A 27,458-nucleotide genomic window follows, 5' to 3' on the forward strand; every position below is an offset into this window, starting at 1 on the left:
GATGTCCTTACTTGACAAAATTTGATCTTCATGAGAACTAAAGTAGGGGAAAAAACTTTACCTACTCACCAAAGAGAGACCATATAGGAAAAACAGACTGAATACCATGAAGTAACCAGTCAGGACTACAAATTCAGAAGATTTTGTGATAACAGCCAGCAGATTTGCCAAAATAAAAATGTAGCCACCATACAGCAAACCCCAGGAAAGCCTATGGTAGAAACACAATATAATTTCAATATTGCATGGTCAGGCAATTCTTTCTACCTTAGAGCAGTTAGGAATTAATTCTGTTTGAACCAATTCTTTTGGTAAAGTGACTATCAAAAAGAGATGGCAATCATCATCTTATTGAAGAGAGACACAAATTCCCCAACTATCTTTAATATAAGGATAATAGTTCTAGAAATGGATGAGACCTCAGAGGCCCTCCAGTCCAACACTCTTCATTTTACAGATGAGGAAACTGAGGCCCAGAGAGGTTAAGTGACTTCCCCAGGGTCACAAAGGTATTAAATATCAGAATGAGAATTTTAATCCAATTACTCTGACTATATAGGCAGTGCTCTTTTCATTATATCTTACTGAGTACAACAGAAATCTTTCCCATTTTAAAATGAGCCAATTTTGTCTTGTTCAATTCCCTATGGACCTAGCTAAATTGTCTGTAACATCTCATTAAAACCCTTCACATGTGAGGTGTGCATACACACATAAAGTAATGCTATACAATTTTTAAGACTGATAGAATAGAACTGACATGTGGCAGATGTATTTTGTCTTTTCATATAGTCACCTTTGGAAGCTATGCACATAGCTCCTGGGGTGCTGACATTTCTCAAAAAGTTTATGGAATTTCTCATTTTAAAAATTTGCCCTTGAAAATCAGCCTGTTACCTTAGGGTTACATATCCTTCTTGACCCCAAATGGTGTTGTGCATCTTGTTCATTCACCATAAAAATCAGTGAAACAATATTGTCTTCCCCTCAAAAGTCCAAGAATTTCTATCACTAAGGATGTTTACAAGAAGTTGGCAAAGCTCCTGAATGAATTTTTTAAAACAGTGGTCTACAAAGGGACCACAGTTCATCATATTATGGGACAGGTAGGGTAAAGAAACTTTATTGCTTTTGTAAGCCATGGATGGGGAAATTAGATATTCCCAAAGGGAAAATCTCTGTCATTTAAGTGAGCTCAGCATCCAAGTCATTTCCCACTAGCACATCTAGAATAAATTATCCAGAGGGGCGGAGCCAAGATGGCGGAGTGAAAGCAGTGACCCCAAACCCCTCCAAATACTCATAAAAAATGGCTCTAAACAAATTCTGAAGCAGCAGAACCCACAAAAAGACAGAGTGAAACAAATTTCTAGCCCAAGACAACCTGGATGATTGATCAGAAAGGTGTATCGCGCCGGGCTGGGAGTGCAGCGCAGCATGGGCGCGCAGACCGCAGCAAACCTGGAACAGGCCTCAGAGGACTGAATCACGGGCAGCTGTGGAGGTTTCCAGACTCCTCAATCCACGAATGCCAAAGACAATTTAGAAGGTCAGTGGTGAAAGTCTGTTTCTGTCCATGCTGAGAAAGGAAGGCGGGGTTTCAGCTTCATTCCCCAAGAGCGTGGGGGGGGGGGCAGCTGCTTCCCGAGCTTCCGCCCACAGACTGAGGGGGAATCCAGTGGCTGATCAGAGAGGGACTGCAGGGATCTCATTGCCAGTGCTGAGGCAGGAATCTCTTGCTTTGCCCGTGTGTGGATCTGGGTCACAGTTCTGGGCAGTGGTGCTGGGGTGAGGAGGAGTGCTGGTGTGGTGGAGCTTGTAGTGGCTGTGGAGAGGAACCCCTCCTCACAGTTACAGGACAGAAAGGAATACTTGTGGTCACAGGCCAGGAAAGGAGTAAACACCTCACCCCTTATCATACCATCTTGGAAGAACTGAAAATTTACAGGTCCCTACAAGTATCTCTGAAAACAGCTACACAAACCCCTGAAGCTTGGGACAGTACACTCTCCACATTGGAAGCAGACTCTTACCTTAACAAGGAGTTTAAAACTCAAGTAATTGGCTGGGATCATGAGCAAGCAGCGCAAAAAGAGTCAGACTATATTATCTTACTTTGGTGAAAAAGAAGATCAAAATATACAACCAGAAGAAGACAACAAAATCAAAGCTCCCATCCAAAGCCTCCAAGAAAAATATGAATCAGTCCCAGGCCTTGGAAGAGCTCAAAAGGGATTTTGAGAAGCAAGTAAGGGAAGTAGAGGAAAAACTGGGAAGAGAAATGAGAGTGATGCAAGAAAATCATGAAAAACAAGTCAACAGCTTGCTAAAGGAGACCCAAAAAAATACTGAAGAAAATAACACCTTAAAAAACAGCCTAACCCAAATGGCAAAAGAGGTCCAAAAAGCCAATGAGGAGAAGAATGCCCTAAAAAGAAAAATTGGCCAAATGGAAAAGGAAGTCCAAAAGATTACTGAAGAAAATACTTCCTTAAAAATTAGAATAGAGCAATTGGAAGACAGTGACTTTATGAGAAATCAAGACACTGTAAAACAAATCCAAAAGAATGAAAAATTAGAAAACAATGTGAAATATCTCATTGGAAAAACAACTGACCTGGAAAATAGATCCAGGAGAGAGAATTTAAAAATTATTGGACTATCTGAAAGCCATGATCAAAAAAAGAGCCTAGACATCATCTTTCAAGAAATTATCAAGGAAAACTGCCCTGATAGTTTAGAACCAGAGGGCAAAATAGAAATTGAAAGAATCCACAGATCTCCTCCTGAAAGAGATCCCCAAAGGAAAACTCCTAGGAATATTGTAGCCAAATTCCAGAGTTCCCAGGTCAAGGAGAAAATATTACAAGCTGCCAGAAGGAAACAATTCAAGTACTGTGGAAACACAATCAGGATAACACAAGATTTAGCAGCTTCTACATTAAAGGACCGCAGGGCATGGAATATAATATTCTGGAGGGCAAAGGAGATAGGATTACAACCAAGAATCACCTACCCAGCAAAACTGAGTATAATCCTTCAGGGGAAAAAATGGTCATTCAGTGAAATAGAGGACTTTCAAGCATTCCTGATGAAAAGACCAGAGCTAAACAGAAAATTTGACTTTCAAATACAGGACTCCAGTGGAACATGAAGAGGTAAACAGGAAAGAGAAATCATAAGAGACTCATTAAGATGAACTGTTTACATTCCTTCATGGAAAGATGATATTTGTAACTCATGAGAACTTTGTCACTATTAGGGTAGTTGAAGGAAAAAAATTGCATGTATGTATATATAGATAGATAGATAGAGGGCACAGGGTGAGTTGAAGATGAAGGGGTCATATCTGGAGAATAAAATTAAGGGATGAGAGAGGATGATACTGAGAGAAGAAGAAAGGGAGAGGTAGAATGGGATAAATTATCTCACAAAAAAACAAAAAAAAGTCTCTTACAGTGGAGGGGAAACAGGGGAAGGTGAGAGGGAATGAGGAATCTTATTCTCATAGGATTTGGCTTAAGGAGAATAACATACACATTCAATTGGGTATGGAAATCTGTCTTACCCTACAGGAAAATAGGGGGAGAAGGGGACAAAAGAGCAGGGGGATGATAGAGAGGAGGGCAGATTGGGAAAGAGGGTAATCAGAAGCAAATACTTCTGAAGAGGGACAGGGTCAAAAGAAAGAATAGAATAAATGGGAGGGCAGGATAGGATTAAGGGAAATAGAGTTAGTTTTTCGCAACATGTCTGGTAAGGAAGTGTTTTGCATAACTGCACATGTACAACCTATATTGAGTTGCTTGCCTTTTCAATGAGGGTGGGTGGGGAGGGAGGAAGACAGAAAATTTGGAACTCAAAGTTTTAAAAACACATGTTTTAAAAAAATGTTTTCACATGCAACTGGGAAATAAGAAATACAGGAAATGGGGTACAGAAGTCTATCCTGCTCTACGGGAAAATAGAAGGGGAAGGGGATAAGAGAAGGGAGGGGGGAGAGATAGAAGAGAAGGCAGACGAGGGGAAGGGGTATTCAGAATGCATGCTATCTTGGGTTGGGGGGAAGGGTGAGAAGTTTGGAACTCAAAAACTTGTGGAAGTGAATATTGAAAACTAAAAATAAATAAATTTATATTAAAAGAAAAAAAGAAAAGCATAAAAATAAAATAAAAATAAAATAGAATAAAGTATCCATTCAAGAAAAGGTAAGAGAAAGAACAGAATTCTTAATCCAGTTTTGCTTTTTTTTTCATTTTTTATTAATTTATTTTGAATTATCAACAATCACTTCCATAAGCTTTTGAGTTTCAAATTTTTCTCCCCCTCCATCCCCAAGATGACACACAATCTGATATAGGCTATAAGTAAATTAGCTTAGGTAGAATTGTCATTTTTATTATATTAGCTTGGCCTACCCATGACCAAATGATGTTTTTCCAATTATTTAGATCTGACTTTATTTGTGTGAAAAGTGTTTTGTAATTGTGTTCATATAGTTCCTGGGTTTGTTTTGGGAGGTAGACTCCTAAATATTTTATAATGTCTACGGTAAATTTAAATGGAGTTTCTCTTTCTGTCTCTTGCTGTTGGGCTTTGTTGGTAATATATAGAAATGCTGATAATTTATATGGGTTTATTTTATAGCTTGCAACTTTGTTAAAGTTATTTATTATTTCAGGTAGTTTTTTACTTGTATCTCTAGGATTCTCTAAGTATATCATTATATCATCTGCAAAGAGTGATAGCTTTGTTTCTTCTTTGCCTATTCTAATACCTTCATTTTCTTTTTCTTCTGTTATTGCTAAAGCTAACATTTCCAGTACGATATTGAACAACAGTGGTGATAATGGACATCCTTGTTTCACCTCCGATCTTATTGGAAATGCTTCTAGCTTGTCCCCATTACATATGATGCTTGCTGAAGGTTTTAGGTAGATGCTATTTATTTTTTTAAGGAAGACTCCATTTGTTCCTACACTCTCTAGTGTTTTTAACAGGAATGGGTACTGTATTTTGTCAAAAGCTTTTTCTGCCTCTATTGAGATGATTATGTGGTTTCTGTTGGTTTTGGTGTTGATATGATCAATTATGCTGATAGTTTTCCTAATATTGAAGCAGCCCTGCATTCCTGGTATAAATCCTACCTGGTCATAGTATATGGTTCTTGTGATAAGTTGCTGTAATGTATTTGCTAATATTTTCCTCAAAAATTTTGCATCTATATTCATTAGGGAAATTGGTCTATAATTTTCTTTCTCTGTTTTGACTCTTCCCGGTTTAGGTATCAGCACCATATCTGTATCATACAAAGAATGGTAAGACTCCTTCTTCATCTATTTTCCCAAATAGTCTACATAGTATTAGAAACAATTGTTCTTTAAATGTTTGATAGAATTCTCTTGTAAATCCACCTGCTCCTGGAGATTTTTTTCCTAGGGAGTTCATCAGTGGCTTGTTCAATTTCTTTTTCTGAGATTGGGTTATTTAAGTATTTTACTTCCATTTCTGTTAATCTGAGCAATTTATATTTTTGTAAATATCCATTTCACTAAGATTGTCAAATTTATTAGCATCTAGTTGGGCAAAATAGTTCCTAATTATTGTTTTAATTTCCTTTTCCTTGGTGGTGGATTCACCTTTTTTATTTTTGATACAGGTATTTTGGTTTTCTTATTTCTTTTTTTTTAATTAAATTAACCAAAGGTTTATCTATTTTGTTGGCTTTTTTCATAAAAACCAGCTCTTAATTTCATTTATTAGTTCAATAGATCTCTTAATTTTAATTTTCTTAATTTCTCCTCTGGTTTTCAATATTTCTAATTTGGTGTTTAATTGAGGATTTTTAATTTGTTCTTTTTCTATTTTTTTTAGTTGTATGCCCAATTCATTGATCTCCTCTTTTTCTATTTTATTCATGTATGCATTTAGAGATATAAAACTTCCCCTAAGAACTGCTTTTGCTGCATCCCATAAGTTTTGGTATGTCTCATTATTGTCATTCTCTTGAATGAAGTTATTGATTGTTTCTATGATTTATTGTTTGACCCAACCATTTTTTTAGGACTAGATTAATTAGTTTCCAATTATTTTTTAGTCTATCTTTCCATGGCCCTTCATTCCATATAATTTCCATTGCTTATTTCCTTCCTTATCTCTTTTGATAAGATCTATTTTTGCTTTTGCTTTGTCAGAGATCAGGATTGCTACTCCTGCTTTTTTTACTTCAGCTGAAGCATAATATATTCTGTTCCAGCCTTTTACCTTTACCTATGTATATTGCTCTTTTTCAAATGTGTTTCCTGTAAACAAAATATTGTAGGATTATGGTTTTTAATTCATTCTGCTATCCACTTTTGTTTTAGGGAGAGTTCATCCCATTCACATTCACAGTTATGATTGCTATCTATGTCTTTCTTTCCATCCTTTCCCCCCCTATTTATGCTTTTCTTTATGTTTTCTCCTTTTCCCTCCTCACTAGTGTTTTACTTTTGACCACTGCCTCCCTCAGTCCCTCCTCCCTTTTATTAGCCCCTTCCCTTTTCTTCCCCTTTACCCTTACTACTTCTTCCCTCTCTTCTATCCTCCCCTCCCTTTTCTTTTCCTTTTTCCCTCCTACTGCCTATAGGGCAAGATAGATTTCTATACCTAACTGATTATGTTATTCCCTTTTTGAGCCAAATCTAATGAGAGTAAGTTTCAAACAATGCTCATTTCCCTCCCTTCTTTCCCTCTATTGTAGTAGGTTTTTGTGCCTTTTCCTGTAATGTAATTTACCCTTGTCTGCCTCCTCCTTTCCTTTTCTCTTGGTACATTTTCTTAGATCAGATTAATCCACTTACTTGGATCCATTTAACCTACTTGATTAGATTTATTTTTTTTATCATTACATCATCAACTTATATTCACCCCCTTTATGTATACTTCTTTAACATGGTGTAATAACAATACAGCTCTCAAGAGTTACAAGTGCCATCTTCCCTTGTAGGGATGTAAACAGTTTGCTCTTATTAATAAAATGTATCTTTCTGTCCCATTTACCTTTTTATGTTTCTTTTGAGTCTTGTATTTGAAGATCAAATTTTCTGTTGAACTCTGGTCTTTTTATCAGGAAGGTTTAGAAGTCCCCTATTTCGTTGGATATCCATCTCCTTCCCTGAAAGATCATATTCATTTTCACTGGGTAGTTGATCCTTGGTTATAATCCAAGCTCCTTTGCCTTATGGAATATCATGTTCCACGACCTACAGTCTTTTTAACGTAGAAGCTGCAAGGTCCTGTGTAATCCTGACTGTGGTTCCATGATATTTAAATTGTTTCTTTCTGGCTGCTTGCAGTATTTTCTCTTTGACCTGGTAATTTTGGAATTTGGATACTATATTCCTTGGCATTTTCAATTTGGGATCTCTTTCAGGAGGTGATCAGTGGATTCTTTCTATGGCTATTTTACCCTCTAGTTCTAGGATCTCAGGGCAGTTTTCCTTGATGACTTCCTGAAGGATACTGTCCAGGCTCTTTTTTTTCATCACAATTTTTGGGTAGACCAATAATTTTTACATTGTCTCTCCTGGATCAATTTTCCAGGTCAGTGGTTTTACCAACGAGGTATTTTACATTTTTATCTATTTTTTCATGCTTTTGTTTCATTCTTGCTCTCTCATAGAGTCATTAGCTTCCATTTGTCCAATTCTACTTTTTAACAAACTGTTTTCTTCTATTAGATTTTGTACCTCCTCTTCCATTTGGCCAATTGTATTTTTTTTAGGGATTTGTTTTCTTCAGTTGTTTTTTTCTAGTTGGCCAATTGTGTGTTTTAGGGACTCTTCTACCTCTCTCATTTGACTTTTAAAATCCTTCCTGAGCTTTTCTAAGAAGGCTTTTTGGGCTTTAGACCAGTTCATATTCCCTTTTGAGGTTCCAGATGTGGGTTTGTTGACAATGCTATCCTCTTCAGAATTTCTTCCTTGATCTTTACTGTTCTCATAATATGAAACTATGGTACATTTCTTTTTGCTCATGGTGTTTGCTTATTTCCTGGACTTTAAAGAGCTTAAACTCTCCTTCTGGGGAGCAGAGGGCACTGACCCAAGCTTCTTGTGTTGGGAGCCTTGGGCCCAGTCATTGGCTTTGTGCACTGAGGCCTCCGATGTTGGCAGTTGGAGGTTGTAGGATTCTGGCAGCTTACCCGGTGTTGGGCTAGAATCAGCAACACTTGAACTCTATGGGTAGGATTGGGTAGTCTGGCCCTTGGAAGTTGCCTGCTTTTCTTTTCCTTTCGCTTTCTTCAGCTCCTTTCAGATGGATGTTGCAGGATGTTTATCTACCTGGGGCCCCTTGGTGCGCTTCACAGAGTTCTGCTGAGGCACTGGGAGACTGTTGTAGAATGCTGAGGCATCTGGTGGTTTTCCAGGCTGGTTTCCACTGGTTCCCCCACCCTCACTGAGGCACTTGGGGTTGGTGTTTGCCTGCTCCACCACCCGGGTTTCAGGATCTCCTCCTGGTATGCTGAGGTGAGGCTTTCCACTAGCTTGCTGGGATGCCTCTATTCTGTACTGCTCCTTCTCCCCCAGGGCAAGAGGGACCTTTCTCATTAATCCCTTCAAGCTACCTGGTTATTGCACTGCTGCTCCCCATCTTTCTTCTGGTTCAGCTGTTCCAGGGTTTTTCCTGGGGTCATATTTTCCGGGCTTTCAGAGATTGATAAAGGAGGGTTAGAGTGACTTACTTCTTACTCTGTCACCTTGGTTTCTGGAAGTGGAAGTCATCCTGGTTTTGCTACATCTTGTAACCATTGTAGTGTTAAGGACACTGGTGATATTGCAAATATGTTATGAAAAGCCTTGAAAATGGACTGGGAGGAGGGGAGAAAAGATCCCATATGTGGGGCAAGGATGTGATTTGTTCAGTTCACACCAAAATGGAGGGTAATTCTAATATGATGTTATACATATCAAGAGAGTGAAGCTACAAAGCACTTTCTTCCTTTGCCTCCATGAGGAGTTCCAAATATGTCTTTGAACAACAGCAGCTTTTTCAGACTAAATTTAGAACCTCCAAAGATGATGTCTATGGAGGGAAAAACAGTCCACTGTAGTGAAAAGAACACTAGATTTAAAGTCAAAGGACCTATATTCAGATTTAAGTTCTGTTGCTACTGCTGGACTGATTACTTAATCTCTGTGAGGCTCGATTTACTCAAATGGGAGTAAAAATGGGAGGGCTGGACAAGGTAGTCTCTAAGATTCCTTCCAGTTCTAGATACTAGATACTATAATACTGTGATTTAGATACTAGATACTATGAAAAATCCTAAGGCTCAGTTTCCTCATTTGTCAAATGGTAATAATACTCATGCTACCTACCTTGGCAGGGGGGAGTTGGGGAATGAGGTTGTTATAAGGAAAGCACATGGTATTTTAATAAAGCACAATTAGAGCATGAGTTATTATTGCTATTTGGTTGCAAAAGTTTGACATCGCCAAAAACAGAAACAACACCCAGTTGCATTTCTTTAAAGTTATATAATTTTTTGACTTTATGACTCTATTCACCATCCTTTTGACTTTCCCGTCCCAAATATCTTTCCTTGCTTACTTTTTTTTTCACAGTTTTCTTCCTTTACTAGAACATCAGCTCATTGACATCAGTAACTGTCTTTCTTCTGGTATTTGTAACTCTAACACTTAGCAATACTCTTTCTTTAATTGATTTATTCACTGATTCATTCATTAACACTCTCCTTAGCTTTACCTTGTTGAGGCTAAAAAGTCCCAATTCTACAACCTATCCTGATACATTCGAGGTCTTCTAATATATCTTCCATTCAGTATTTACCCAGTACCCTGAAGGTCTTTCTCTAGGTGTTCTAATATTTCATGGATATGAATATGACGTGGGGGGTTATATTTTATCTCCTTTTATGATTAACCCATGTCTTTTTCTAGTCATTTAGTGACTATTTTTATACCACATCTTACATTCAAGTCATTATTGATAATGAGGTATAGTTAATCTACATGACCATTTCCTCATAATCTTTTTAAATTGTATACACATATACAATACTCTAATGTGTAAGAAAATGCATATAGCACAAAGATTCTTGTTAGGCCCTTATATCAATATGGTCCAATATTATTGTTCTGTTTCTCTCATATTGCTGAATCTTATTCAGAATATGCAAAAATCATATTATCTGTTCTGGAAGAAAAATAAATCAATCCACTACATGACCCCACTCCCTATGCATGTGGGTGGACATAGGTACTAGTTAAATTGTAGGAACATATTTTTTAAAAGTTACCAATATGTTAAACATATGAAGTTTAAATCATAATCCTAGAAAACATGAACTGTTGGTTTCTAGTTAGCTCCAGGCTCCTATTTATTCATATTATTTGAGAGCAAAATATATAACTTACCAGAAAGCTGAATCCTGGAGGCCCATTATTGTCATATATTTCTTAAACTTTTTTCTCTCTCTTGTAACATTGAGGCATACAAAATATATCATTGGTGAGAAAGAAATTATGTAGGCTAAAATGATGAGATCATTACTTATTCCAAATCGGGAAAGGAAAGGAAGCACCTTCATTTTTATACCATGGACTGACATTAGCTGCTCCATCACAGAATGGTTTGTTGTGATCTAAAGTGGCATATCAACATAAAAAAAATCAACATTTTAAACCATTGAATAGCTATGAAGAAATTTTCCATTCTTCTATTTCTCTTGGTCTTTAGTAATCACACATGTTATATTCTTTAATAATTGAGCAATTTAGACGTAGGCTATGCTTAACATTGTCCAGTAAACACATTCAGCAAACATTGATTAGCACCTTCTTACCTATAGGTCACTGGGTATACAAAGATAAAACCCACATGATCTCTTTCTTTAAATTGTTTTCTACTGGGAGGTAGGGAGTGAAGAGGTCAAGGCAGGCATGGAGGGGGGTGGGAAAAGGGAGAGACAAATCAATTTAGGAATATTCTAGTAAGGGAAAAATACTTTCATGGAAATAGGGAATGTCACATGGAAGAAGTAGCATCTGAGCTTAGCCTCAAGAGAAGAGAAGAATTTTGAAAGGCAGAAGAAGGGGAGGAAATGTCTTTCAGGGATGGGAAAATGCCTATGGGGCAGGAAACTGCATATTGAATTTGTGGAACAGCTGGTAGTTGAGTTTCACTGAAACACAATATACATTGATAAACATGATATATGAGTTGGGGTCAAATTATGAAAAGCCCATAATTCCAGAATGAGGAGTTAAGATTTCATCCTAGAAGCAACAGCAATTAGTGAGCAAGAAAATGGCATGGTCAGAGTATAATTTATGTTAATCATTAAGATTCTTAAAATTTGATACTTACCTCTATAATAGCAGAATTAATGGCAGCTTGAAAAGCAACAAAACCCTTTTCCCAATATCTTTCAAGTGAACAACTGATTTCTTCAAAATATTCTGTACAATGTGCTTTAAACAGAAGCAAAAACATCAATATGGGTTAGGATTAGATCAAGAATAGACATTTTGCTCTGATTCTGCGGAGAACCTTTTCTATATAAGGAAGGAAAGGGAATGAACATGCATATAGTGCTTTGTATGCTAGTCACTGTGCTAAGCCCTCTTCCAAATATTTTTCTTATCTGATGCTCACAATAACCATGCAAGGTAGTGAGTGCTATTATTATTCTCATTTTAGAGTTGAGGAAACAGAGGCAAATACAGGTTAAGTGACTTGCCCAGGGTTACACAGCTAGTAAGGGTCTGAAGTCTATGTGAACTCAGGTCTTGCTGTCTTACTCTAGGTCCTGTGCTCTATCCATTATGCCATCAGCTAACTCTGGTTTAACTTACATGGTTTAAAACAGTTTTGTTATGTACAGGTACATTATATAATAAAATATGTTAGGGTGGTCAAAAGTAAAATAGTTTGATTCTTTTTAGGGGTTTGATGGTATATGAATTCCTTTGGGGCACAGAGTTAAAAAATGCTGGAAGCTGAGACCATATTTAATGAATTGTCTTTACATTATTTGCTAAGGGATGCGGTTTCATTATTAAAAGTGGTGGGAGTATAGTTTAAAGGAAGAAGCGGGAAATCACAAAGCATGCACATGACAGATTTTTCAAAAATTTAAAATAAATATAGCTTCCCTGCCCATAATGTCTTCCCTATCCACCCAAAAACCTCTTCCCTTTTGTCCAATTTGGTCAAGATTGGTTTGTTGGGGTTTTTTTAGTTCTGAATTTGAAAACTAAAAAGCAGAGAGCATTTTTACTTGCACAGCAGAATACATGCAACAAAAGGATTCTACATGAGACTGTGGATCTCTATTTTGTACTGTTTTCTTCTCTTAAAAAGGTATATCATAAATTCCACATGTTACTTTAAAAATTGTGCCACTTGTCTGTGCTTCCTTCTGAACATACTTCTCTTCAGCACATTAAAAAAAATGTTTCAATGGTCCTCTTCTTTTTTTGGTATTACTATTGCTAACTGTCCCCTCCCTTCCCCAAAATTCTTCCCTCAACTAAAAACTGAGAGAAAGAAAGAAGGGAAAAAATCTATTGTAACAAATAAAGCAAAATTATGTACAATGAATCATGTTCGTATTCAAAAATGCGTGTCTCATTCTGTGCCTGTGTCCATCACTTTGGTAATGAAACAGGTAACAGGGATTAATCATAAGGCCTTTGGAAATATGGCTTGTTGATTTAAATCATTCAAAATTGTTTTTCCTTACAGTGTTGTTTTCCTTGTATAAATTCGTCTCTTGTTTTGCTCACTTTGCTCTGTACCAGTTCATACTGCTCATGATCCTCTAAAATTATTTCCTTTCATTTTCTTTCCCTTCCCTTTCATTCCCTTCCTTTTCCTTCCTTTCCTTTCCCTTCTCTTTTCTTTATATTTTTCCATTGACAGGAATGTATTTCTACACCTAACTGTGTACATGTATATATGTGTTCAACCCTCCTTTGTCTGTTTCAGGCAAGAATGAGGTTAATATGATGCCTGTACCCCCATTCCGCATATTTCTATCCTATTCTCACTCACCCCAATTATGAGAATAATGATTAGCATTTATATAGCACTTAAAGGTTTATAAGCACTTTATAAATATTATCTCATTCCATCCTTACAACAAGCCTGGGGAGTGGGTGGTGTTATCACAACTTTACAGTTGAAGAAACTGAGGCAGACAGAAATTAAATGACTTCTCCAGGGTCAACAGATAGTAAATGTCTAAGGAGCTAGTGTCTGAACATGTCTCCCTGACTCCAGATATGTGGAACACATGCCACCTACCTGTCTTTATAGCAAGTTGTGCCCTCATCTTCTTTTCTACATTATTACATTCCTTTTATCCTCCCGTCACTTTTCCCTCTTCAAATGCTCAGAAACATAACCAGTCCACTTCAAGGAACTCTGTTTTTCTTGTTTAACTCTTTTAATGCTCTTTGAAAATATTAAGGTTCCAAAGGGACACTTATTTCTTCTCTACCTATTAGAAAGCTGGCACTATATCATTATCATAGCTTCTTCTGTAGTCTTTTGTTTATATTTCTATGTTTCTAATTAGCTCTAATATTTTTATCTGAAATGCTTTAAAGTTCTCTATTTCATTATAGGTTCATTTTCTCCTATAATATCATAAATCAGCTTCATAAAGTAAGCTATTTTTGCCCAGATATTTTGCTTTTTGGAATATTATATTCCAAAATCTCCTTTCACTTATAGCAGAAGCTGCCAGTTCTTGGGTGATTCTGACTGTAGTTCCTTGGTAAGTACACTATTTTTTCTGGTATTTATTCTTTATAACATTGTAGTATTTTTTATTTGATGTAAAAGCCCAGAATTTTGACTACAACATTCCTGGGACTTAATCTTTTGGGATTTCATTACAGAGATGATCCGCTGATTCTTTTTATCTTCATTTTGCCTTCTAATTCTAATAGATCTGGATAATTTTCACCTGAGATTTTTTGAAATATAGCATTAAGCACTTCCCACTCCCAAAAATATATATAGTTTTCAAGAAGTCCAGTGATTCTTAAATGATCTCTTATTGATCTTTTTTCTAGTTTAGTTTTTTGTTTGTTTGTTTTGTTTGTTTTTGCTGAGCAGTGGGGTTAAGTGACTTGCTCAGGGTCACACAGCTAGTAAGTGTTATATGTCTGATGCTAGATTTGAACTCGAGTCCTCCTGATTCCAGTTCTGGTGCTCTATCTACTGCACCACCTAGCTGCCCCCATCAGTTGTTTTTAATATCAGATAATTCACATTTTTAAAATTTTTTTCAATCTTTTGATTTTGTTCTAATATTTCTTGCTATCTCATGAAGTCATTGATTTCTGGTTGGTCTTTTCTAGTTTTCAAATATTTCATAATTTGGATGAGATTTATACCTTCTCTCCTAAGCTATTTATCCTCTTCCTAATTCTTTCCTTCGGAGATCGTATTTCATTTTTTATTGCTTCTTCATTTCTTCTAGGTATTTATGTACTTTTTATGTAAAATTATTTTTTCCCTTTGAGTTTTTTCTTAAAGTTATTGCAGAGTTACTCTTTCCTTTTGGGAGATCTCTAGATCTACGACAATATTTTGTACTGGTAGAAGACTTCTTTGGTTTATATACCCCTCAAGTTTTAGTTACTGAATTGCAGCCAAGCATCTACTCACTGCTATACTTTCAAGACAGCTGGTCCACCTTGTTTAGTCTTGACCTGGGTTCCCTGGGTTCTTGGACTGACTTTCACTTCCTGGGTTTAGCCCCCTATTCTCTGGATATTTGAGGTTTAGAATGATGGATCTTCAGAGCCTTCTCTATCATCTCAGAACAGAGTGCTAGGTACTTCAGAACCCATGGCCATGGGCTCATGTGCTGCCATCTCTCTGTAGTCACTGCCCATCTCTAAGGCTTCCTGACTATCCTAAGGGTTTCTGGGGAGAATCATCTTCGGTTGCTACTTCAAGGAGCAGAATCTTATAGGATATATGTGGCTGTAGCTTATCTTTGGCCATGCTGGTAGGTTACTGGCTTGTTTATCTGTATTGTTGGTACTGGCTTCATTGGCAGCCTCCTTTCCGATTATCTATTAATTTCTAGCTGACTTTGTTTACTTCAGGAGTGGAAGAAATCACTTACTGTAGAAATCACTGAATTTCTTGATTGTTATTGAGGATGGTATGAATTTTAGGTTTTTGCTGGAATAGGTAAATGGGCAGTCTGTCTCTTATTCAAGTAGTCATCTTGTCTGACTATTCAATACTTGAATTATTTTCTCAATAGATTAAAATCAATTATAAGTCCATTATGAAATAAAATTAACCTGGGGAAAAGGAAGGAAAAAAAGGAGAAAAACCAGCTCTTTCATGTAGACATGAATCTCCTTGTACTGGTTGGATGTGGCTAGAGAGGTATTGGCTAAGGTGTTGGAATTAACATCTAGTTCCAAACTTATAAGTTAGATGCAGTATGACTCTAATACTGCTGGTTTAACAGCCCCAGTACAGCTGAAACAGGTAGAGGTGAGAAGAAGTTTGAAGCTGTCTTCGCAAGTAGGTAAAAATTTTAGTAGCATTATGTTAGGTAGCAAAAGAAACAATACTGATAGAAAATGCCATGTGATTCTCAAGTGGCTCTTTAAAATGCATGTGAGTCCTTTTACTTATATAATAATTCTAGAGGTTGAATTTACTGTCTTTGTAAACAGATATTCTTTTGGTAATAAGAATATAATTATCTGCTTCCTCAGTAAAAGTATTTTGAGAATCAGCTAGCTAAATTCTTCTTATGGGGGGAAATCTAGTTTTGAACCTTACACTTGGCAGGGTACTATTACCATTACCATTTGGTAGTAACCATTCCAGTAGTAGACATAATCCAAAATGAGAAACTTATCTTTACAAAGGATATATCTTTCAGATTCAACCACAGAGAATTAAAGCAAATAGCACTTGAGAAAAGTACAAATAAGAAAAATAAAGGCTGAAAACCAAAGACCACACAATCAAAAATAATTATTGTTACAATGAAAGTATTAAAATAGCATAGGAATAGAGAACCAAAGGAAATGCTTATCAAGGTTAATCTGATTTTCTCAAATCATGCCTATCAAGAAGACATAATGAAGTTAGGAAGAAAAATAAATACACTTTCATAGAAACTTGTTCACTGAGAGTTATACTTTTATAGGAAGATATTCTTTATTTTCATAATGATGCATGCTACTTGAGTTCAAGAGTGGAATGTACATTATACATTTATACTGTTGGTATCATTGCTCTTATATACTTCATCCCCTCATAATTCTCCCTGGCTTAAGAAAAAAAATAGCCACAAGATCAGAATAATTAGCCAAAAGGAAGGTCACCTGAATGTTCATGATGTTCTTTAAAATATGGAACTCTGTATCCCCATGACTTCAACTCATATGAAAACACATCATGAAAGATGATTGCCATTGTGTCAAAGTTTCCATGAGATAAAGCCATAGCTTTTTCATCTGTGGTCCCAGTGATATTTATTCCTGGCATGCACAAGGAAAAATAGCTGTTTAAGATGATTAATTGGTGTCCAACTAGTTTGAGCAAAGTCCCTCAACATATGAAATAACTCAACTGTATAGAAGATTCAGATATAACAGCATTTGATCTTAAAATGCCACATAAGACTACTTAGTGATATATACATATGTGTGTGTGTGTGTGTGTGTGTGTGTATCTACAAAAGCAAAGAAAGAGAGAGTGTAAAGATGGGGCTTAATAGAATCAGTCCATTACCTTGACCCCACTTAGAACAGATACTTTTATCAAGTGAAAACAGTTTGGATTAAAGTTGAATGATTCATTTTATTATGATAAATTTGAAATAAATAGTATTAATAATGAATATCTTTTCATCTCAGATAGTGGTGAGTCTACATATAGTTGGAAAAAATGATATATTCTTATAACGTTTTCACTAGTGAACATCCAGAATGTCTAAAGTGAGTAAACTTTTTCAGCTCTCATTTTCCCACTCTTGTAGCTATGGCTCTTCTACTAACTTATCCCTCCCTTCCCTTACCCTAGCCCCAGAGACAAAGCAATTTGTGCCTCAAAGCCAACTTAACTTCTCATCATTGCAGGAACTTAAATAATCTCAATAACTCTACCTAAGTATCCGTTGCAAGTACCATCAGTTTTGCCTCCTAATTTGTCTCTGCTGACAATGGCAACATCCAGTTTCCTTTTCAAAAATTCAGTTTCTAGTTAATTCAGGAGCATTGTTTTTTATGATTCTTAAGATTGTTTCTCCATAAATGGGCAGGGAAGAAAAACAGGGATCATAGGATCATAGATTTAAAGTTGGAAAAGAAGACATAAAGTCTAACCCTTCTTTATATAGAGAAGGAAACTAGGGCAAAGGAAGATTAAAAGATTTACCCAAAGTAGTAACTTTACCTATCACTTACTTAGCTTTCCTCAACCTGCTCTCTGTTGAAGATCTTTGTACCTGCAAACCCTCAGAGCTGCTGACTCTAATACCATTTCATTACTAAACTGATCCTAAATGCTTTAGAGATTTTTGGCCTATCCTAATCCTGTTGGGGAAAGCACAGTACTACTTGGCTTTACTTTTAACAGGAGAAAGAATAACTGGAGAGCTTGGATCTCACTGTGTCAATCTACTGGAAGTCAGGGGGGGGTGGAGCACTATAGGGGTCGATTGCCTGCAGTGGACTTGATGACTCCATAAATCATTATAATAAATACAAGGTGTAGTAGTGTTACGGTGACCAAGATTTTAAACTAGTTGCAGGGCTGATGATGCTAAAGTAAGCTTCAGTAAGAACTAGCTTAAGTTCAAGAATAGAAAGACCAATAATGTACCTGGTGAGCTCTGAACATAAAGGTAAATGGAGTGGGATGAACAGGCCTTTATCTCAGGCCATCAAAATTTAGAAGGCTGTTGCCATTTATATTCCTTCAGTAAAGTAGTAAAACTGGAATTTAGTACTTAATTAGCAAATTAAAAATAATTAAAACAAATAGGTAGCAGAGATGCTACTCACTCCACCATTGTACCCCCACAAAGTTCTCCCTGAGCTTATATTTCCTCTCTCACTATTCCCTTTCCCTAAATAGAGTTCTGAGGAGAGGGATTATCTGTGCCTGGGATAGAACAGAAAAAGGAGAACTAAAGAAATGAGGAAAAGATGATAATTTAATAGCAGATGGCGGGGTCCATCTTATTAAGGCTCCATTTTATTAAAATATTAGAATAAAATGGAGGGAGATATGTTAAGACTGAAAAAAAAAACTCTTAGCCTAAGGGTCTTTAGTATACAGGAAACTTTAAGTGTAACGATAGGACTGGAATAAAAAACTCAAAGGGAGGTGGGAGATGGGAGTTGCTTACTTTAGAATGAAGCAATACACAGGATACATAAGCATTATACACTATTTGTCTTTCCTTAATATTTATTGGGAAATTTAATCTTGATAGGCAATGATAACAAATTAGCTGGAAACTGCATTTTTCTAAACCCTGTAAGAAAAATTTCATCTGACTGAGATAAAAGAGGATGGTGCCAGGAGTGGGGAACCTGCAGCCTCGAGGCCACATGTGGCCTTCTAGGTCCTTGTGTAAGGCCTTTTGACTGAGTCCAAGTTTCACAGAACAAATCCTTTTATTAAGGGGATTTGCTCTGTGAAGTTTGGATTCAGTCAAAGGGCCACACCTGAGGACCTAGAGGCCCACATGTGACCTTGAGGCCACAGGCTCCCCACCCCTGCGACCATAGCTATGACTATTGGAATGAGGTGTGGGAGTGGGAGGAAGATCTAATAAACTTTTCTGGCTTGTTATGCAAAGATTTTTCATTTTCTCTAGAACTTTTCTTAGCGCAGTGTAGAGCGTGTGATAGGGGATGTGATTTAGCTGTGACATTCTTTTGGTTTAGGAGGGTGGAAGTGACTGTGATTTGATTCCTGTGGGGATTTCTCTGTATGGAAAATCTCTCCAATGATGTAGATCAATCAATCAATTAACAATCAATTCATTAAGTACCTGTTAGACATCAGGCACTCTGCTTGGCGCTGGCAATATACATTTTAAAAATGAGTCATTCCCTCCCCTCTTGTAGGATACAACATGTCTAAAAATTAGTAGATACAGGATAAATACAAAATAAATACACAATCAGTTGAGGCATGCCAAAATTGGGGGATATCGGGAAAGATTTCTCAGCTTGAACTAAGCCTAGAAGGTTCTTCTAGGGGTTCTAAGAAGTAGAGCTTCTTAGGGTTGTAAACTAGAGGTTCTATGAAGTGGAAGTGAGAATAAAAGCATTCCAGTCACCGGCAATGGAGATGGGAGATGGACTATTATATATGGGGAATAAGAGGCAGGCCATTTTGGCTGCAGTGTAGATTGTTTTAGGGAGAGACCCAAAAGGTAGTCTGGGGCCAGATTACTTAACATCAGCAGCTCACAGTCTTAGAGAATTGATTGAGGCACTGAGAATTTAAGTGATTTACCTGTCCATGGTCACACAGCTAGTATATTAAGAGACTTAACACAGTTCAAGAACTTAAGCCTTCCTGTCCTCAAAGCCACTCATCTATCTCCTATGCCACACTGTCTTTCTTTACATATCAGTTAAGTTCTCAATCATTCAGTGAGTAGCAAAGAACTCAAATTCTAATTTTTGCAGAAGGCCTGTTGAAACCACCTTCCCCTATAAGGAATGAGCCTTATATTTACTGATTTCAGAAAGAAACAGAGTCCTTTAAATTAGGCCCTTTCCCTTGAGATAGAGATATGAAACATGGAGTGTTTATTAAAATGTATAAATCAATAACCAGGCTTTATCAAGAATGAGTTATTTTGAAGATCTGAAACCTAAAGTCAACTGTACCACTCTTGCCATTGATAGTTTTAGAAAAAGGGTAAGTCTGTGTAGTCTTGGACCTTCTGAAATCAGACACAAGAAAACTGAGAAAACAATTCATTTTAACTTGGTCTAGCTTGTTTGTGTATCATAACGTTTAGAATACTAAATAGTTAACTTGTTCTATACATTTAATCTCAGATTAAACATTTTTATCTTTATAATAAAATAGGATAATAACACCAAATATTAGCTCTGAGTGAACATACCTTTCATAAAGGAAGCCGAAGCCACTTTGTCTATTATCTGTTGAGTGATATTGGTGACTGGCATATATTTAATCAGAAAGTCAGAATCATTAAATTTATCTAAGCGTCCTAGGTCTACTGGAGGCCCTCCAGAAACCTGAGAGTTTAAAGGAAATAATCCAAACAGGAAGAGCTGCAGGCATAGAAGCAATGAAAGAAACCATTCCTATTTAATGCAAGAGAAAAATAAATTAGAATGTGGTCATTGAGAAGGCCTTTCTCATCAAGCACCTTTTCTATTTAATCCTGCTGTGGCTTGACTCAGGACTAGCTACTTGTAATGATTAATTGAGAAATAGGCAACAATTTTTGTTCCACTAAGTTTATATTTATAAGCAGATACACTTAAGAGAAGGCAGAGAAGGGGGAAAAAAGAGCTGGGAAGACACAATATGGTTTGTTTATCAAAAGCAAGACTAATACATAATAATAATAGTAATGTAATAACAGTAATAATTTATATAGCATTTTAAAGTTTATGAAGCACCTTCCTCTAACAGTCAATATTAACAGTATTTTTCAGGTATCTTGGGTCCTGTTCACCTATTAATCGTTCTGCTTATTTCCAATTCCCAACATTCTTCCTGGTGGCCCTTTTAAAATATGTGTTCTCCAAGCACTGAGATAATAGGCATAATTTCAGCTAATTTAAGTAAAAGCGAAAGGGAAGAGGTCTTCCTTGGTTGTACTAAAAAAAAATGCGCTGAATGATGAACCTCTGAGCAGACAGGATTGAGGAGTATTGGGATGCTCTGTTTTGGGTACCAGCTTCCAGCCCTTTGCTGGCTGCAGCTTTTTCCCTGCTCCCATAATTGTGACCTGAGGAAACCTACACATAAGGCAAGGGAGGAAGTAATCAATACTATATATCTTTATGATGATGACCAGATCCTGGTATTTGGAAACTCAACAGAGTGACACAGGTCTTGGGATTAATATAATGTTCTATCAGGGTAAAGAAATGCCCCAAATTAGTTTTTCTATTTCTGCCAACCAACATTTTCATAGCCCTTCCAACCAAACTAGTGTGTTCAACATAATGCACCTTGGTGAGTGGTAGCAGCAGAGAATAGCTATATATTTAGCCATTTAAACATTAAGTTCTGGTTGGCTGTTGTTTTAGTTGTTGCAGACCCAGAAACTCTGAGCTTGAGCTAAAGAGAATGGTTTTGTGTGATTTCTGTGAATTGATGATTTGGGGAAGTGCTACTTCTACTTCATTCTAAAAAAGAAAGAGAGAGAGGTTTTTAAAGAGAGAGGTGTCTTTTTCAATGGCATCTTTAATTTGAAAATTTTCTTTATTCTGGAACATTGGCAAGCATGCACAATCCAAAATTAAACCAGCCTAGCTTTTCAATATAAAATAAGCATATAAATAGCAATACAGGATGAAGAAATGCATGTATGCTGCCTGGGAGGCACATCTTTCTTTATGAAATGTGAAGATATAGCTTTGTTGTTTTTTTGTTTTGTTTTGCTTTAAAAAAATAAATTTAATTTTTTCAATGATCAAATATTTATTTTTCTCCCTCCCACTTCTCCTTTTCCACCCTATTGAAAAAGTAGAAACAAAACCCTTATAATAATATGTAGTTAAGCAAAAAAAAAATACAACATGAACTTTTAATCATACCAATAAACTCTCTCTTTTCATCCTCCATTTTTTAATAATGTTCATACACAGAAGGGCCTGAGTTTGCTGGAAAATGCTTCTCTCTCTTTTAATCATTTTGACCTGTTTGTTACAAAAGGAGAGAAAACATAGTAAATGTTGTGGCATATACACACTCGTGTGTGTATGGGGGGGCAGAGAGAGACAGATAGAGAAAGAGACAGAGAGAAATGGAGATTGTTTTGTTTTTCAAACAGAAAAATGTTTAATTATCATCACTGGTATCCTTTCAAATGTATTCTTCTTGTGCAGTCGCTGGAGAAATGTTGGAAAATATAGCAGGTAAGCTCCTTGAAGGCAAACATTATTTGTTTTTTGTCTATTTCTAGCCAAGTAGTACTATGCTTACCACACAGTAAGTACTGAAGAAATGTTTGTTGATTTGATCAACAATTAGATTTTCCAGAGCCAAGAGTTCATCTGCTTCATAAATAGCAGTACTGGTTTACTGAAAGGTAAGTTAGTCCTGAAAGTTAGCATTTCTCTAATGGTGCTAACTGACTTCAGGGGAATATCACTGGATGTTGAGAGAAACACTGGCAGTAAATGTCACCACTCCTGCATCATTCTCTTTTTTAAAATCAGTTGATTTAACAATCAGGAACACATGGGCTCTAACCTACAAAGATACTTTTTTTTTTACACCTAGTAAGCTATTTACAGGCAGTCAGGTGGCACAGTGGCTAGAGCTCTTTGCCTGAAGTCAGGAATACCTGACTTTCAATGGCACCTTTAATTTGAAATTTTTCCTTATTCCAGAACATTTGCTAGCATTCACAATCCAAAATTAAACCAGTCTGTTCAAATCCTACTTCAGACAATTACTAGCTATGTGAGCCTGGGCAAGTAAATCATTTAAGTGCTGTCTGCCTCAGTTTCCTTACATGTAAAGGGAAACTAATAATAGCATCTACCTCAAGGGTTGTTATGAAGATCAAATGAGATAATATTTGTAAAGCAATTAGCACAGTGACTAAAATTAGCATTTAAAGGGGCTTAATAAATGCTTTTCTCCTGGAAATATGAGAGAATTGACAATGAAAAAAAGTACCTTCTTGGGCCCTTGGGGAAAATGAGTTTGGGAACTTCCCTTTTATCAACCCTTTCCTTTTTGACCATCCCCCACCTACTCACAGATTACATGCCCTTTAACAAGAAAATCTTATCTTATAATACTTTCAAGGAATTGTTTAGTGAAATTACTTTTTGAGGCCCTTAATATATCTTAGAAAGGACATTTCGACTGACAAGAGAATATTGTCAAAGGAATGACATTTTCTGCCAGTGTTTCTCTGAACACCTAGTGATATTTCCCTGGAAGTCAGTTGGCACTGTTGGTGGAATGCTAACATTTAAGACTTAACTTACCTTTCAGTAAATTAATGCTGCCATGTACAAAATAAAGTAACTTTTTTTTTGCTCTGAAAGAGTTCATTATCAATCAAATCAAAAAGCATTTCTTAAACACTATGGGGCAGGCACAGTGTGGGTTGGCTAGAAACAGGACAAATACAAAATAATCTCTACCCTCAAGGAGCTTATCTGCTATATTTCCCAACATGTCCCCTGAGAATGCACAAGAGGAATGTATTTGGATGGATACCAAAGTCATGCCCTGACCTTTCCTCTCCCCTATCACTGGCCTCCCCAGAAGCAACCTCAAAATGTCCCAAGTTCTCTGTTTCTCCCTGCTCCTCCCCTACCTGGGGTTTCTTCCCTAAAGAGATCCATGGTCTGAAATCTCTCTTGAAGATTTTTTACTCTGCTCATGCATGCTTCTAAATTTTTAGGGTGCTAACATTTTAGGGATCTAGTTGAAATGAATTGAACCTTATTATTTATACTCAAGTATCAGGCTATTCCAATCACATGGAACAGTCTACAATAATGCTTGGGATTTGGACTGTGTAGGCAGGAACAAAACTTTGGAGGAATATCATTTTTTGAGCAGAATATCTTGAGTTCTCCCATTGAACAGTGTTGGTTACCTTCCATATCATGCATCATATCTCCATATTGATTTCCAGTCTTTCTTCTCCAACAGCCAACTGGACATCTCAAACTGGATGACCCATAGACATTTTAAATGCAACATATCCCAAACTGAAACCATTGCTTTCCCCCCTGCAATCCTCACCTCTTTCTAACTTTCCTATTATTGTTAAACGTACCCCCATTCTCCCAGTAACCCAGGCTGGCAACCTAGTCAGGTGTTATGCTAAACTCCTCATTCTCTCTTACTGCACAATAACCATTCTGTTTCCAAGCCCTGTGGATTTTACCTTTCCAACATCTCTCAACTGTGCCCCCTTCTGTCTTCTGACACTCACACAACCTTGGTGCAGGCCTTCATCACCTCATGCCTGGACTGTTACAATAACCATTGCATTGGTCTGCCTGCCACAAATCACTCTCAATTCCATCCTATCCTCCATTTTGTTGTCAAAGTGATTTTCCTAAACCATTTGACTGTGTCATTCCTTCCCACCTCAACTCAATGAACTCCAGTGGCTCTCTATCACTTTCAAAATCAAATAAAATATTCTGTTGGTCATTCAAAGAACTTCATAGCATGTTCCTTCCCTTCCACACCTATCTAGTCTTCTTACACTTTAAACCTCTAGCTAAAATCCTATATTCCACAGGAAACCTTTCCTGATGTCCCTTAATTCTAGCAGGAGTGAGGAAGCTGTGGCCTCAAGGCCACATGTGGCCTTTTAGATCCTTGAGTGCAGCCTTTTTACTAAGTCCAAGTTTTACAGAACAAATCCTTTTATTATGAGGATTTGTTCCGTGAAGTTTGGATTCAGTCAAAAAGCCACATTTGAGGACCTAGATGGCCACATGTGGCCTCAAGGCCACAGCTCAGTGCCTTCCTTCTGTTGATTATCTGTAATTTATCCTACACATAGCTTGTTTGTATATAGTTGTTTGTATGGTATCTCCATATTAGACAGTGATCACCTGGAGAGCAGTCTGTCTTTTGACTTTCTTTGTATCCTCTGATCTTAGCACACCTGACACATAGTGCTTAAGAAATGCATACCGACTGACATTATTAATCTGGAGCAATTAGAAAATAATTTTTGGTGGTAGAGAAGAAAAAGAAGAAAATGATTGACATTTTTTGAAAAATTGAAATTTTCACAAAATTGCATTTAAAGACCTAATAAGAGATTCTTTCTTCTTTAAATGATAAAACAATATTTAAAAAAAGCAACTTGGATCTGTGATTTCATCCATATGGAGACCTCTTGGTTTGTAAACCTTCTGTGCCCATGCATATAAGCGGAATTGATCTATTACAACACACAATGTCAGTGTGCCTGGGAGCAAGGGGAGGTTAATTGGTCACACAAGTAACACGTGTCAGAGGCAGAACAAAGACCTGTCCACTATTCACTATGCCATTGTGACCCTCCATAGAGTTTAGAACATAAAGATATATATGCGTTGCTCATAAGAATTCTATTTCTGGTTTACTTGATTTTAAAAAGCAGCTTATTCATAAAGTAATTACAAATATATTGGTTCATTTTACTTTAAATGTTTAAAATTTTTCTTACCTATTTAGATAAAAGATACTGAACACAGTTTCACACCTCTTAGTTTGGAGCCAGTTTATGAGAACCAGGCAAAAGGTTGAGAATAAAACCTCATCAATTCTGAAGGGTTAGATATGTATGTATGTATGTGAATATTATTGTGTAAATAAATATGGTTCAATATGAAGAATGAAAGTTCTGGAGACAGAAGACCTGAGTTTCAGTATTGACTCTGTGACTTATGTGATCCTAGGCAAATCAAATCCTTTCACTGGGCCTTGATTTCTTCATCTAAATCACTGAAGTCTACTTTCTAGCTCTTAATTTATGATTCTATGATCCCTATTAACTTAATTAGTAGGATTGCAATAGGTATTACAGTTTTGTTTTGTTTCATTTTTGTAATAGATATTGCAGGGTTTGTTTTTTGGTTTGGGGGTTTTTTGCTTTTTGTTTTCAGATGGAAATTCCTAAGCAAAAACTCCATAGTCTTTTAAATCATACTAACAACAAAAACAAACTATGAAACTTAAACTCTTATGAAGAGAAAATAATGTCTTCTGGAAATAATAAACCTGTAATAAAAAATAATAGTCCTAATCATTTCCCTTTCAAAGTGGGTTCTTTTATCAAAAGAGTAACACTGTTCTGGTCTCTAAAGTCTTGTAATTTGAGACTGAGAAACAGGCACAACAAAAAATATTTATCTCCACTCTCTGAATAGAAAAACTTTCTTTTGCGAGCTCAGAAAAATATTCTTAAAGTCAGTTAGAAAATGCAAAAACAAAAAAAAAGGGAAAAGTTAATACACAAATTATCCAAATTTTGCAAATGTGTTGGCAATGAAATAGAATCTTAAAAGTAACTTCAGACTAAATTTACAAAATTCAAATACATTCTGTAGCATATTCCATTGGGTCCTCAATGGTCTACAAATTTATGTTTCCACATGAAGGATAAAAATCCCCAAATTCCATAATTTTTCCAGATATTTTGGTCTGTATGATATCAAATACCCAGACACTTGGGAACGTGAATCACTAATACATATAGTTTCCACCCATATTTCCCTGAACAGATCTCAATGAATGCTATTCTTCATTTTGCAAGCATTTATGGCATGTCCACTACACCAAGAGGAGTTTATGCATTACATAAAACAAATAGGAGAAATAGAGATTAACTTACAGTCAGGAAAGCTGAAACAAGGAATCTAGAAGTATTATTAATTCATTGGTCTCTATGTCCAAGAGAACAGTTCAAATTGCTTCACAGTCCGTTTTATGTGAAGTTTTCAATGTTTGCCCATTTTCAACAGTTCCTATTCAGATCAATTTTGAAGAGGGCTAAGGTCAGTCAGGCTGCCAAAATGACATGAGTCATGTGATGCCTTGTGTGCTGTTTTCCATTTCTTTCTCCTCTGGTCAGTGCAGAGGGACAACAGCGACAGATGGTTGGCTGTGCGGGTTATTCTGGAAGGAATAATCTCATGACGACAAATCCTACATTTACTCCTCTGGCTCTCTGCTTCCTGGAATAAAGGAGAAGTGGCCAAGTTCAAATATTTCAAAGTAAAGAAAAAGCCCCACCAAGAGCGATGACCACAAAGCAATCTTTAAACAGGAAAAATGTAAACAGCCCAAAGAGCAGATTGAAATGAGAGAAAGAAGAAAGGAAAGGGGGAGGGGAATTATAATGATAAGTAACCCCTAAAGTCAAGACAGATGGTGAATGATGTGAGGGAATTTCAGCTGAGAATCTTAGCTTCACTTCAGGCAAATGATATAAATCATAATATTACTAGCTGGCCTTTATAGCATTTTCTGTACAGATACTATCATGTTTAATTCTCACAATTCTAAAAGATATGGAAAAATGATTATATCATTTTGCAGATGGGGAAACAGACTCAGAAAGGTGAAACTTGCCCAAAGTCTAACAGCTAATAAATAAGAGAGGCAGGATTCAAACCCAGATCTTGTGACCCATGATTCCGGGGCTCATTCTGCTCCTCCACAGCTGCCTACTACCACCGTCACTAAACAAC

At 36.6% G+C, this 27,458-nt stretch overlaps 1 protein-coding gene across 1 annotated transcript in view; it reads right to left on the reverse strand.

Moving 5' to 3' along the window:
- Nucleotides 1-26,939, reverse strand: part of LOC110218286 (ATP-binding cassette sub-family A member 10-like) — a 126,319-nt gene extending 99,380 nt beyond the window's left edge. Inside the window, exons 1-7 of the mRNA XM_021000906.2 lie at nt 26,600-26,939; nt 21,828-21,929; nt 20,156-20,360; nt 16,383-16,538; nt 11,374-11,477; nt 10,422-10,648; nt 70-211 (exon numbers count right to left, since the gene is read on the reverse strand). Of these exons, the coding sequence (XP_020856565.1) occupies nt 70-211; nt 10,422-10,648; nt 11,374-11,477; nt 16,383-16,538; nt 20,156-20,360; nt 21,828-21,923 (930 nt within the window). The 5' untranslated portion in view covers nt 21,924-21,929; nt 26,600-26,939. The remainder of the gene's footprint in view (nt 1-69; nt 212-10,421; nt 10,649-11,373; nt 11,478-16,382; nt 16,539-20,155; nt 20,361-21,827; nt 21,930-26,599) is intronic.
- Nucleotides 26,940-27,458: the final 519 nt, after the last annotated feature.

The sequence above is a fragment of the Phascolarctos cinereus genome, unplaced genomic scaffold (genome assembly GCF_003287225.1).
Source record: "Phascolarctos cinereus isolate Bilbo 61053 unplaced genomic scaffold, phaCin_HiC Scaffold_5;HRSCAF=322, whole genome shotgun sequence".
Lineage (NCBI taxonomy): Eukaryota > Metazoa > Chordata > Mammalia > Diprotodontia > Phascolarctidae > Phascolarctos > Phascolarctos cinereus.